This window comes from Colobus angolensis, unplaced genomic scaffold, assembly GCF_000951035.1.
Source record: "Colobus angolensis palliatus isolate OR3802 unplaced genomic scaffold, Cang.pa_1.0 Scaffold6, whole genome shotgun sequence".
Lineage (NCBI taxonomy): Eukaryota > Metazoa > Chordata > Mammalia > Primates > Cercopithecidae > Colobus > Colobus angolensis.
In genome coordinates this window covers 25652021-25665129 of record NW_012119598.1, presented here as the reverse complement: position 1 = coordinate 25665129, position 13109 = coordinate 25652021, and the positions used below count along the sequence as shown (strand labels likewise).

The window sequence follows — 13109 nt, the reverse complement described above, 5'->3', positions numbered from 1 at the left end:
CTTGAACCCAGGAAGTGGAGGTTACAGTGAGCCGAGAGCACGCCACTGCACTGTAGCCTGGGCGACAGGGCAACTGTCTCAAAAAAAAAAAAAAAAAAAAAAAATTAAATTATTCCCTCTTGCTTCTCATGGTTTCTAAAATGACCACAGATGCACAAAATCTTTGAAATTAGACTTTTTATTATTTTTTGAGGCAGGGTCTCACTCCTATTGCCCAGGCTGGAGTACAGTGACATGATCACAACTCACCACAGCCTCGACCTCCCAGGCTCAGGTGATCCTCTCACCTCAGCCTCCCAAGTAGCTGGGACTACAGGTGTGTGCCACTAAGCCTAGCTAATTTTTTTTTTGTAGAGACAGGGTTTTACCATGTTGTCTAGGTTAGTCTTGAACTCCTGGGGCTCAAGCAATCCTCCTGCCTTGGCCTCTCAAAGTGTGAGGATTACAGGTGTCAGCCAGCACACCTGGGCAGATTTACATTATTTTTTATCTGTTATGTGTTTATGGACATGAATACTATGAGTACAGATACATATATGTGTATATGTATATGTAAACTAGTAGAAAAAAAGCACACCATCTGAAGAGAAACACCATAAACAAAAACTTTTGTTATACCTTGATTTTTTCTCTTTTGGACATTTTTAAAATTATTTATTATTTTTTAATTTCTTAATTTTTTTTTTTTTGAGACGGAGTCTTGCTCTGTCACCCAGGCTGTAGTGCAGTGGCGCGATCTCAGCTCACCTCACTGCAAGCTCTGCCTCCTGGGTTCACGCCATTCTCCAGCTTCAGCCTCCCAAGTAACTGGGACTACAGGCACCCACCACCACGCCAGCTAATGTTTTGTATTTTTAGTACAGACGGGGTTTCACTGTGTTAGCCAGGATGGTCTTGATCTCCTGACCTTGTGATCCGCCCACCTCAGCCTCCCAAAGTGTTGGGATTACAGGCATGAGCCACCACACCTGGACCTCTTTTGGACATTTAAAAGGATAAATAAACATCTACTTACAGGCACACACATTAAGTTTTCAGCAAAGAACATTTAATCATTTAAGGGAAAAAAAAACTCAAAGAAAAAGACCTTGTCAATTATCTAAGTACTTTTAGACTAAACACAATTTTTGTTCAATTCAAAAACATCCATTTCAACATTAATTGTGTTTCTGGAATCTCTAATTCCACATTATTGAAAGAAACCTGCATTCCAGAATTGAAAAAAATACAAGGGAGAACTTTCACCCACTTCACATACAAGTATTGTAAAAATAATGGGACCCTCACTACCCCAATTTCTTTGGTTTTGTCAAGCAGGAACCTATGTCATGCCATAAAGAACTGTCCAAAATACCTCCAGAGGGTGGTCAGATATTACTTTATTCAACCAACAGACCTTTTTTTTTTGAAACAGAGTCTTGCTCTGTCACCCAGTCTGGAGTGCAGTGGCACAATCTCGGCTCACTGCAACCTCCACCTCCCAGGTTCAAGTGATTCTCATGCCTCAGTCACCTGAGTACCTGGGATTACAGGTGTGCACCACGACGCCTGGTTAACTGTTGTACTTTCTGTAGAGACAGGGTTTCACCATGTTGGCCAGGCTGGTCTTGAACTCCTGGCCTCAAGTGATCTGCCCACCTCAGCCTCCCAACGTGCTGGAATTACAGGCGTGAGCCACCATGCTTGGCCCGTGACAAAGCTGTTAACACTATGCTGGAAATCTTTCCAAAATTGGTGATCAGGATGAAATAGTATTTTTATAACCTATCAAGATAAAATATTAGAAAGATATTTGTTTTCTTTGAAACTTGAGTCACATACCTTTCCTGTAGTTGTTGAACCAGTAAAGGAAATTTTGGACACCAGGGGATCAGTACAAATTGCCTCTCCTACTTCCTTGGCATTCTTTGGAGAACAGGGAATAACATTGTATACACCTGGAGGAATTCCAGCCTGGCTTGCAAGCTATAAACAGAAACAGCAAACATGTGGCAATAATTTACTAAACTGGAAAAAAAAAAAAAGAAAAGAGAAATAAATCATTCAAGGTTACTATGAATACCTTTACTCGCATGAACTAGAAAACCTAGAGGAGATAGATAAATTCCTGGAAATATACAAGCCTCCTAGCTTAAATCAGGAAGAACAGGATACCCCAAACAGACCAATAACAAGCAGCAAGGCTGAAATGGTAATAAAATAATTACCAACCAAAAAAAGTTCAGGACCAGACAGATTCACAGCAGAATTCTACCAGGCATTCAAAGAAGAATTGGTACCAATCCTATTGACACTATTGCACAAGATAGAGAAAGAGGGAATCCTCCCTAAATCATTCTATGAAGCCAGTATTGCCCTGGCTTCATAGGAAGGACATAACCAAGGAAAGGACATAGCCCAAAAGTAAAACTACAGACCAATACCTCTGTTGGACATAGATGCAAAAATCCTTAACAAAATACTAGCTAACCAAATCCAACAACACATCAAAAAGATAATCCACCATGATCAAGTGGGTTTCATACCAGGAATGCAGGGATGGTTAAACATATGCAAGTCAATAAATGTGATATACCACATAAACAGAATTAAAAACAGAAATCACATGATCATCTCAATAGATGCAGAAAAAGCTTTCTACAAATACAGCATCCCTTTATGATTAAAACTCTCAGCAAAATGGGTATACAAGGGACATACCTCAATGTAATAAAAGTCATCTATGACAAACCCACAGCCAACATAATACTGAATGGGGAAAAGTTGAAAGCATTCCCTTTGAGAACTGGAACAAGAAGACAAGGATGCCTACTCTCACCACTTCTCTTCAACATAGTACTGGAAGTCCTAGCCAGAGCAATCAGACAAGAGAAAGAAATAAAGGGCATCCAAATCAACAAAGTCAAACTGTTGCTGTTTGTTGACGATATGATTGTTCACCTAGAAAACCCTAAAGACTCCTCCAGGAAGCTCCTAGAACTGATAAAAGAATTCAGCAAGGTTTCCAGAGACAAAGTTAACGTATACAAATCAGTAGCTATTCTATACACCGACAGCAACCAAGCTGAGAATCAAATTAAGAATTCAACCCCTTTTATAACAGCTGCAAAAAGAAATATGTATAAAATACCTAGGAATATATCTAACCAACGAGATGAAAGACCTCTACAAGGAAAACTAGAAAACACTGCTGGAAGAAATCATAGACAACACAAACAAATGGAAACACATCCCATGCTTATGGATGGGTAGAATAAATATTGTGAAAATGATTATACTGCCAAAAGCAATCTACAAATTCAATGCAGTTCCCATCAAAATACCTTGGTTATTCTTCACAGAATTAGAAAAAACAATCCTAAAATCCAAATGCAACCAAAAAAGAGCCTGCATAGCCAAAGCAAGACTAAGCAAAAAGAACAAATCTGGAGGCATCACATTACCTGATTTCAACTATAAGACCATAATCACCAAAACAGCATGGTATTGGTATAAAAATAGGCACATAGACCAGTGGAACAGAATAGAGAACCCAGAAATAAAGCCAAATACTTAACAGCCAACTGATCTTTGACAAAGTAAACAAAAACATAAAGTGAAGAAAGGACACCCTATTCAACAAATTGTGCTGAGATAATTGGCAAGCCACATGTAGGAGAATAAAACTGGATCCTCATCTCTCACCTTATACAAAAATAAACTCAAGATGAATCAAGGACTTAAATCTAAGACCTGAAACTATAAAAATTCTAGAAGATAACATTGCAAAAACCCTTCCAGACACTGGCCTAGGCAAGGATTTCATGACCAAGAACCCAAAAGCAAATGCAACTAAAATTCAAAGATAAATAGCTGGGACTTAATTAAACTAAAGAGTTTTTGCATGGCAAAAGGAATAGTCAGCAGAGTAAACAGACAACCCACAGAGCAGGAGAAAGTCTTCACAATCTATACATCTGACAAAGGACTAATATCCAGAATCTACAACAAACTCAAACAAATTAGCAAGAAAAAAACAAACGATCCCATCAAAAAGTGGGCTAAGGACATGAATGAATAGACAATTCTCAAAAGAAGATATACATATGGCCCACAAACATATGAAAAAATGCTCAGCATCGCTAATGATCAAGGAAATGCAAATCAAAGCCACAGTGCAATACCACCTTACTCCTACAAGGTTGGCCATAGTCAAAAAATTAAAAAAGAATAGATGTTGGCATGGATGTGGTGAACAGGGAACATTTCTACATTGCTGGTGGGAATGTAAACTAGTACAACCACTATGGAAAACAGTGTGGAGAGTCCTTAAAGAACTAAAAGGAGAACTACCATTTGATCCAGCAATCCCACTACTGGGTATCTACCCAGAGGAAAAGAAGTCATTATACAAAAAAGATACTTGCACATGCATGTTTATAGCAGCACAATTCACAATTGCAAAAACGTGGAACCAACCCAAATGCCCATCAATCGACGAGTGGATAAACTGTATCCTATGTTGTTTATACATGGGATGGAATACCACTCAGCCATAAAAAGGAATGAGTTAATGGCTTTCGCAGCAGGCTGGATGAGATTGGAGACTATTATTCTTTTTTTTTTTTTTGAGACGGAGTCTTGCTCTGTCACCCAGCTGGAGTGCAGTGGCATGATATTGGCTCACTGCAACCTCCGCCTCCCAGTTCAAGCGATTCTCCTGCCTCAGCCTCCCGAGTAGCAGGGACTACAGGCATGAGCCACCACGCCCAGCTAATTTTTGTATTTTTAGTAGAAACAGGGTTTCACTGTGTTGGCCAGGATGGTCTCGATCTCTTGACCTTGTGATCCACCCACCTCAGCCTCCCAAAGTGCTGGGATTACAGGCGTTAGCCACTGCACCTGGCCTGGAGACTATTATTCTAAGTTAAGTAACTCAGGAATGGAAAACTAAACATAATATGTTCTCACTCATAAGTGGGAGCTAAGCTGTGAGGAAGCAAAGGCATAAGAACGACACAATGGACTTTGGAGACTCAGGGAAAAAGGGTGGGAAGGGGGCAAGGGATAAAAGACTACAAATTGTGTGCATTTATACTGCTCAGGTGATGGGTACACCAAAATCTCACAAATCACCACTAAAGAACTTAATCATGTTAACCAAATACCACCTGTTCCCCAATAATCAATGGAAATAAAAATTAAAAAATAAAATAAAATCAGACAATTTGTACCCAGAAAAAAAAGAAAGCTACTTTTAAAAATTAGGGAAAAGATGAAAAAGATAAAAGAGAAAGTGACAAAAAAGATTCAACTCATGGATAATAGGAGTCCCTAAAGGAGTAAAACCAAACCAATGGTGAGGAACAAATCCTGAAAACTTGATAGAGATATAAAACAAAAAGGCTGGAAACTACATACTGAAAGAGCACACTGCATACCTAGAGTATGGACTCAAAGCAATCATCACAAAGACATATTCTGGTGACATTACTGGTCTTTAAAGATAAGGGGGGAAAAAAACCAAATTGAACCCTTTTGTGGATCTAGGCAAAAAAAAAAAAACAAAAACAAAAACAAGTTGTACTGTCTGAATTTTCAAGAGCAACACTTTATATCAGAAGAAAACAGAGAATATAGTTAAGATAATTAAGTAAAAAAAAAATGTGAGCCAAGGATTTTATACCTAGCAAAACTGATTTATAAGCACAATAGGCCCAGACTACTGACAACATTTAAGAAGAGAAAATATTATTCCCACGAGCCCTTCGTAAGGAATCTACTACAGACTGAGGTTCGGATCACCAAATGTCTAGAGAGACACTGACATAAGCACTGGTGGTGAGCATAAACATAAACAGCTGCTTGTTGAACTAAGTCTAAAGGAGGGTTAAACTGGAAAGAATAGAGCATGTAATGGTTGTAGTCTTGGGAACGCAGGTACAGTGTAACTATTTTAAAATACAGAGAAATGTTTATAGCCAAGGTGGATTAAGGAGACAAGACAACTAAATGTAATGTGATATCCTGGACCAGATCCTGAAACAGAAAAAAGGAGTCTAGGTATAGACTAATAAAATCTGAGAATGGATTTTAAAGTATGGGCTTTAGTTAATAACAGTGTATCACTATTCATTCATTAATTGTAACAAATATACTATACTAATGTAAGCTGCTAGTAATAGGAGAAATTGAGTGTAGGATATGTGGGAAAATACCCCAGCTCTGCGATTTTTTCTGTAAATGTAAAACTATTCTAAAATAAAAGTTTATTACTAAAAATGAGAATGGAAAGAGAAAATACCAAAAAAGTAAACTATTTTCAATAGGCACATTGGTGATATTAAAATTAATATTTTTAAAAACTAAAATTAATATTCAGAAGCTGTTGTTCTGTGTAATGAGTACATATGGAATATTAATTTAGTCATTTCCTGAGTCTTTAGAAACCAGGAAAGAAAGAGATGCAGATATAATATAAAAGAAGTTAAGTAAAAAGCCTACAGGACTGAATTTGAATTGGAAGTTTCTGTAGGAATTTCTGTAGCATTTTATTGTGTATATACATGTGTGTACACATATATGTATATCTCCCAGCCCTGCCCACTGAAAAGGCCTACAAACAGTGATAGGGTAGGTGGTTTTAGGTGTTATGGGGGAAAAAGCAAAGCAGAGAAGGGGATCAGGAGCATCAGAGTGTGAGGTTGTGATTTATTTTTGAGACAGTCTCACTCTGTCGCCCAGGCTGTAGTGCAGTGACACGATCTCAGCTCACTGCAATCTCTGCCCCCAGGGTTCAAGCGATTCTCTCGCCTCAGCCTCCTAAGTAGCTGGGATTACAGGCACGTGCCACCGCGCCCAGCTAATTTTGTATTTTTAGTAGAGACAGGGTTTCAGCATGTTGGCCAGGCTGGTCTCGACCTCCTGACCTCAAGTGATCTGCCCACCTCAGCCTCCCAAAGTTCTGGGATTATAGGCGTGAGCCACCACACCCAGCCAAGTTGTGATTTTTAGACAGGGTGGCCATGGAAGGCCTCCCTGGGAGGGTGGCATTTGAGTGAAGGCGTGAAGAAGCGAGTCATAGGGGTATCTGGGGGGAGAGTGCTCCAGACAGAGGGAAAGTACAAAGTTTGAGTGGAGGGCAAGGCTGGTGGGGTCTGGAAAGCGGCAGGGGCCAGAGTGGTCCAAGCAGATGAATGAAGAGTGAGGGGCTCCAGCGTGATGGACAAGGTCAGAGGCATACTAGGGGGTGGGAAGTGACATCTTATAGGACCTTGAAAGCCACTAAGGAATCTGGACTTTACTCTGAGTGACACAAGAGGCCACTTGAGGTTTTCAAACAAAAGAATAAGATCTAATGGAATGCAGGTTGAACTGGGAATGGGAATGGTAAATAAGAAGTTTCCTAAATGTGAGACACATCCATGTTTAAGTGCCTATTTCATGAAGATGATGGACAGATACCATTTTTACAGTAGGCTGAAAATACATGGCCTGCAGATGTCAGAAAATCCCTCATCCATTTTTTTTCCCCAAAAGAGCTACAGCTCACTTAAAATAATTGCCAGTAGATTAAAACACAACACCATGCATCAGGAGACACAAGCAAAGAAGTAGGCTCCAAAATTGCTTCTTTCTGTCCCAGATAAACATTAATTTTTGGACTTTGTCTGCTTTGTACAAACACAAGGAGAGCGGCTCACCTCAGCCAGGGCCAGGGCGGAGAAGGGCGTGTCTTCGGCAGGCTTCACCACCACGGTACAGCCGGCTGCCACGGCGGCCCCCACCTTCCGGGTGATCATGGCACTGGGGAAATTCCACTGGGGTTAGAAGAGCAGAGGAAATATATGAGAGGAAGGACCGTCTCATTAGTGCAAAGGAAGGCAGGTTGGGAAGTCAGTGAACAAATTCCATTGCACAACTGATTGACAAACCCGTTTGGCTGCACAGGTGAGCTCTCAGAACACCTGACCCCCTGCCAACTTGAGGGACTCTGAGATAAAGGCTCATGAAGATAGGAAATATTTTTGGAATTTAACACAGTAAAAAATGAGTGAGACCAGGGGCCTGCCAACTTTTTCTGTGAAGGGCCAAATCATAAATCTTTTAGGCTTTGTAGAATGTATAGTTTCTATGGCAGTTACTCAACTCTGCAGCTGTATTGTGAAAACCACCACAGATAGTAGGTGTATGAATGGGTGTGACTGTGTCCCAATAAAACTTTATTTACAAACATAGGTAGTGGGCTGGATTTGGCCTGAGGCCCATGGGAGTAAATATTAGCAATGGTTTTGAAAATCGCAGATGATTTATTACTTCCTTCCACATATATATTTATAGATGCCTATAGACATACCTATCATAACGGTATTTTATTTTGAAAAACTCTATTATATAGTACTTACTCTGTATCAGGTATTTTTCTAAGTACTTCAAAATTAAAATTAATTAAATCCTTATCACAACCCAATGAGGTTGATATTAACCTCATTTGCAAGTTCGAGAAAACGGAGACAGTGCAGTTAAGTAATTTGGCCACGGTTGCACAGTTAGTAAATAGTGACCTTCAAGTCAAACCTAGTCCATCTAGGCAATCAGGGGGATTCTGTCAGTAACTATGCTGAGCAGGAAAAGCGCAGACGTCTCGAGACCAGCTGACAGATACAGGAGAGAAGTTAACACGGGACCAAGTAGAAGGCAGGACCCAGAGGGAAAGCTGGGTGTTCCACAAATATACTGCAGCCCCATCCAGGCAGATGTGATACCTTATTTCTTAGCCTTTTTATCTCTAGAACCTGGCCCAATGCCTGCTGGTGGGTCCACACATGCTTTGCTATTGATGATAACCATCAATTAAGCATAACACTTTTTTCCAAACTATGGCAAGTTTAAAAATGTGTCATATCTTAAGTCTTTTTAAAAATGATAAATACCGGAAGATCTTTTCAGAGGTGCTAGGCAATGCCAGGAGGAAGCCTCCAGGCCAAGTCAGAAGAGCCCCTGGGTCATCCTGTGGTGCATCCCACTTTTTCAGGCATTAGAAATGCATCCTTCCACTCATTGCCACCACACCTAACATCATCAGAGGACCAGGAAACACACTTCCACACCCAGCAAAAGCATCAGGAAACCAGGAACAGGTGACAAAACTAACAGGATAAGCACACCTGCTCAGACAGAAGAATGAATTCTTTCCCAACTCCCTATCCAATCTCCCACCCTAGGATCTTGCTGATCTCACTGTCACCTACCGGGGTGATGACTGCAGCCACGCCTACGGGCTGCTTGAGGACCAGGGCCCGCTTGTCCTTTGCTGGGGTATAGATAATGTCTCCATAAACACGGCGGGCTTCCTCAGAGAACCATTCTAGGAAAAAGGCGGAATAGAAAATTTCTCCATGTGCCTCCTTCAGTGGCTTTCCCTAAATTAAATCAGAAAAGAACCCACATATTACCTTCTGATAATAAAAGCATGGCTCTGTCTTCCTAAATTCTTCAAGGTGCAAGAAGAGTAGAAAAGTCTCCTACAACGATAGCCATAGAGTGGGGAAAATTTCTGACTTTGGTGTGAGTTTTAAAAAGCAGAATTACAATGATGGCTGTATCACCCTAAACCACAAGAGTCATTTGCATTCTCAATATGTTTACAAATTAGGAAAATTTTCCTCCCTTCAGTATCTTCTAAGTATTGTAACCATGATATGAAACAATTTATTATATCTATGGAAGAAGTATTGGTATATTTAAAAATGTACAAAAACAGTATTAAGAAAACAACCAAAACAGTACCGTGGAAAAAAACATCAGAATGGTGAAACAGCAGTTATGCATATAGTTGCAAACAAAATCTATTTCTGGATACTATTAAAGAATAAACTAGAACATACAAATTTTATTTTAGCAAATCTAAGTACCCTGGCACAATAATGATTTGGTATTTGATCAGTAGAGAAGGAACCACATATTCTTTAGCTGCAGCCAGCAGTGATGGGAAGTCAGGGGCTTCCCCAAGTTTAGTAAGAATTCCTGGAGAATTTCTCAGTGCACCAAGTCAGAACCCTGAACTTACACTTTCAGCTGTGATTATTCTGGCAAGGTCATCCTTATTTTGTATCATTAAATTGTACCACTTTCGAAGTAATGAACTCCTCTCCTGCAAAAGAAATAACAAGGCAGAAAAGTAATAAAATGCCAAGTGTAACACAGAATGTTAAATAAAATTCAATATCCTAAAATATTAGCTGTATGGTCTCATTCTCCTTGACTGTGATGGTTAATTTTATGTATAAATTTGACTGGGTTCAAGGAGCCCCAGATAGCTGGTAAAACATTATTTCTGGGTATGTCTGTAAACGTTTTCGGAAGAGATTAGCATTTGAATCAGAAGACTGAATAAAGAAGATTTGACTTCATAAATTCACGTGGGTATCATCCAATCTGCTGAGGACCTGAAAAGAACAAAGTGGCAGAGGAAGAGCAAATTCACTCTCTGCATGAGCTAGGACATCCATTTCCTCCTGTTGCCAGACACCAGACATTGGCATTCCTGGTACTCAGGCTTTTGGACCCAGACTAGAACTCAGATTGGACATATCAGCTTTCTTGGGTCTCCAGCTTGCAGATAGCAGAGGGTGGGACTTCTTAGCATCCACAATCACCTGAGCCAGTCCTTTATAAGAAGTCTCTTCCTATATATCTATGATTCCATATATATATCTATAACATCAGTTCTTACAGAACACTGGTTCTATTTTTCGGACAACCCTGAGTAAGATGCTTGGGGAAACATACATTGACCTTCTGTTTTTTTGTTTGTTTGTTTTGGAGACAGGGTCTGGGCTTGGACAATGAGAAGCACACAAACTAAAAAAAAAATTAAAAATTTAAAAAAATTTTAAAAAAGAGATAGGGTTTTGTTCTGTAACTCAGGCTGAAGTGCAGTGGTGTCATCATACCTCACTGCAACCTCTGCTTCCTTGGTTCAAGTGATCCTCCCAGCTCAGCCTACTGAGTAGCTGGGACCACAGGCACACACCACCATGCCCAGCTATTTTTTTTAACTCATCTGTATCTGTTACAACTTTAAGCAGAATGTGACTTGGGCACTATATTTCCATCCACAATACTGGCTCTGAGTTATTTTTGGACAGCTTTATGATACGCTTAGGTAGGCTTGTAGCTTTGCTTCTCAAACAATACTTTTCTTTGGAAAATAAGCCCTGTGGAGAGTTCCTTCCATCAAGTTGCTTCAGTTTAACCTATTTCTAGAGAACTATTTCTACATGCAGAATTGGCAACTACAGGGGACGAAAAGTTCAAACAGTAGATCCTACAAGATGTAACAAATACTTTTTTTCTAAACATCAAGGTATAGCTCAAGAACACTTTGATAGCAAGATTTGGTCTACTAAGGAATCCAGCTTGATAGCTAAACACTTAGACCACAAAGTTAACATCATGTTATATACATCTTAGAATGATTACCTTGATCTGTTAAAATAAGCCAATGTGAAACTAAAAAAGCATTACTAGCTCTGCTTTAGTGCCTAAGGTATCACAGCATCACTTAGAAGTAGAAAGAAATCTTATCTTCCCCTTAAAGTAGTTATTGTCATGTCATACAGACTTTTCATGCTAACAGGATCTACAGGATGATCATGCTCAGCTAATGAAAAAGAATTTTCTCTTGTACAGACAAGGTCTCGCTATATTACTCATGCTAACTGACCCTTCTTTGATGAGTAATAGAGATCCAATTTCAAGTTGCATCTAAAGAGGTATACTGGGTCATAAATTATAAAAGAGAAAATAAGCTTTGTGGAAACAGCTATTATTGCTTATGGTACATAAGAACAACTTTAATTTTATCATACAAAGGTAGAGTTCCTTCCTTTATTATTATTATTTTAGATAGGGTCTTGATCTGATGCCCAGGCTGGAGTGCGGTGGCGCAATCATAGCTCACTGCAACCTCAGACTCCTGGCTTTAAGTGATCCTCCTGCCTTGGCCTCCCAAAGTGCAGAGATTATAATTGTGAGCCACCGTGCCTGGCCCAGTCTGCTTTCTGTCTCTATGAATTTGACAACTCTAGGTAACCTCATATAAGTAGAATCATACAGCATTTGCCCTTTTGTGACTGGCTTATTTTACTCAGCATAATGTCTTCAAGTATTGTTCCCTATTATAGTGGTTCGCTGGCAACCTGGATTTGTCCCAGAGACTGACATATAGACTGGGGCATGCATGAGGCATAAGAAAGGGTTTTACACACTTAAGAAGAGGGCCCAGGCACAACAACATGAATGTACTTAATACCACTGAAACGTACACTTAAAAATGTTAAAATGGGCCGGGCGCGATGGCTCATGCCTGTAATCCCAGCACTTTGGGAGGCCGAGGTGGGCAGATCATGAGGTCAGGAGATCGAGACCACCCTGGCTAACATGGTGAAACCCCATATCTACTAAAAAATACAAAAATAAATTAGCTGGGCGTGGTGGCGGGCGCCTGTAGTGTCAACTACTCAGGAGGCTGAGGTAGGAGAATGGCGTGAACCCGGGACACGGAGCTTGCATTGAGCCGAGTTGGCGCCACTACACTCCAGCCTGAGCAACAAAGCGAGACTCCGTCTCAAAAAAAGAAAAAAAAAGGTTACAATGGTAAATGTTATGTTACGCATATCTTGACATAATTTTAAAAATTTCAATGAACAAAAAACAGATAAAGAGATACACTGGATTATTAACAATATTATGGAACCAGGTGTGGCGGCTCACGCCCATAATCACAACACTTTGGAAGGCCAAGAAGGGAGGGTTGCTTGTGGCCAGGAGTTTGACACTAGTTTGGGCAATGCGGTGAGATCCGTCTCTACACATACACACAAATTATCTGGGTGTGGTGGTGCATGCCTGTGGTCCCAGCTACTCAGAAGGCTGAGGTGGGAGAATCGCTTGGGCCTGTGAGTTCAAGGCTGCAGTGAGCCATGATAGCATCACTGCATTCCAGTCTGGGCAATGGAGCAAGACCCTGTCAAAAAAAAAAAAAAAAAAAGATAAAAGGAAGAAATCATTTCTAAAAAAAAAAAAAAATTAATTCATTCACATAAAATCACTTTAAAAAAGAAAAC

The 13109-nt window shown here is 40.0% G+C and overlaps 1 protein-coding gene across 1 annotated transcript in view; it reads right to left on the bottom strand.

The window, feature by feature from the left end:
* Window positions 1–13109, bottom strand: part of ALDH5A1 (aldehyde dehydrogenase 5 family, member A1) — a 40136-nt gene that overhangs the window by 21910 nt on the left and 5117 nt on the right. Inside the window, exons 3-6 of the mRNA XM_011962920.1 lie at window positions 10049–10132; window positions 9231–9401; window positions 7683–7799; window positions 1822–1965 (exon numbers count right to left, since the gene is read on the bottom strand). Coding sequence (XP_011818310.1) covers window positions 1822–1965; window positions 7683–7799; window positions 9231–9401; window positions 10049–10132 — 516 coding nt within the window. The remainder of the gene's footprint in view (window positions 1–1821; window positions 1966–7682; window positions 7800–9230; window positions 9402–10048; window positions 10133–13109) is intronic.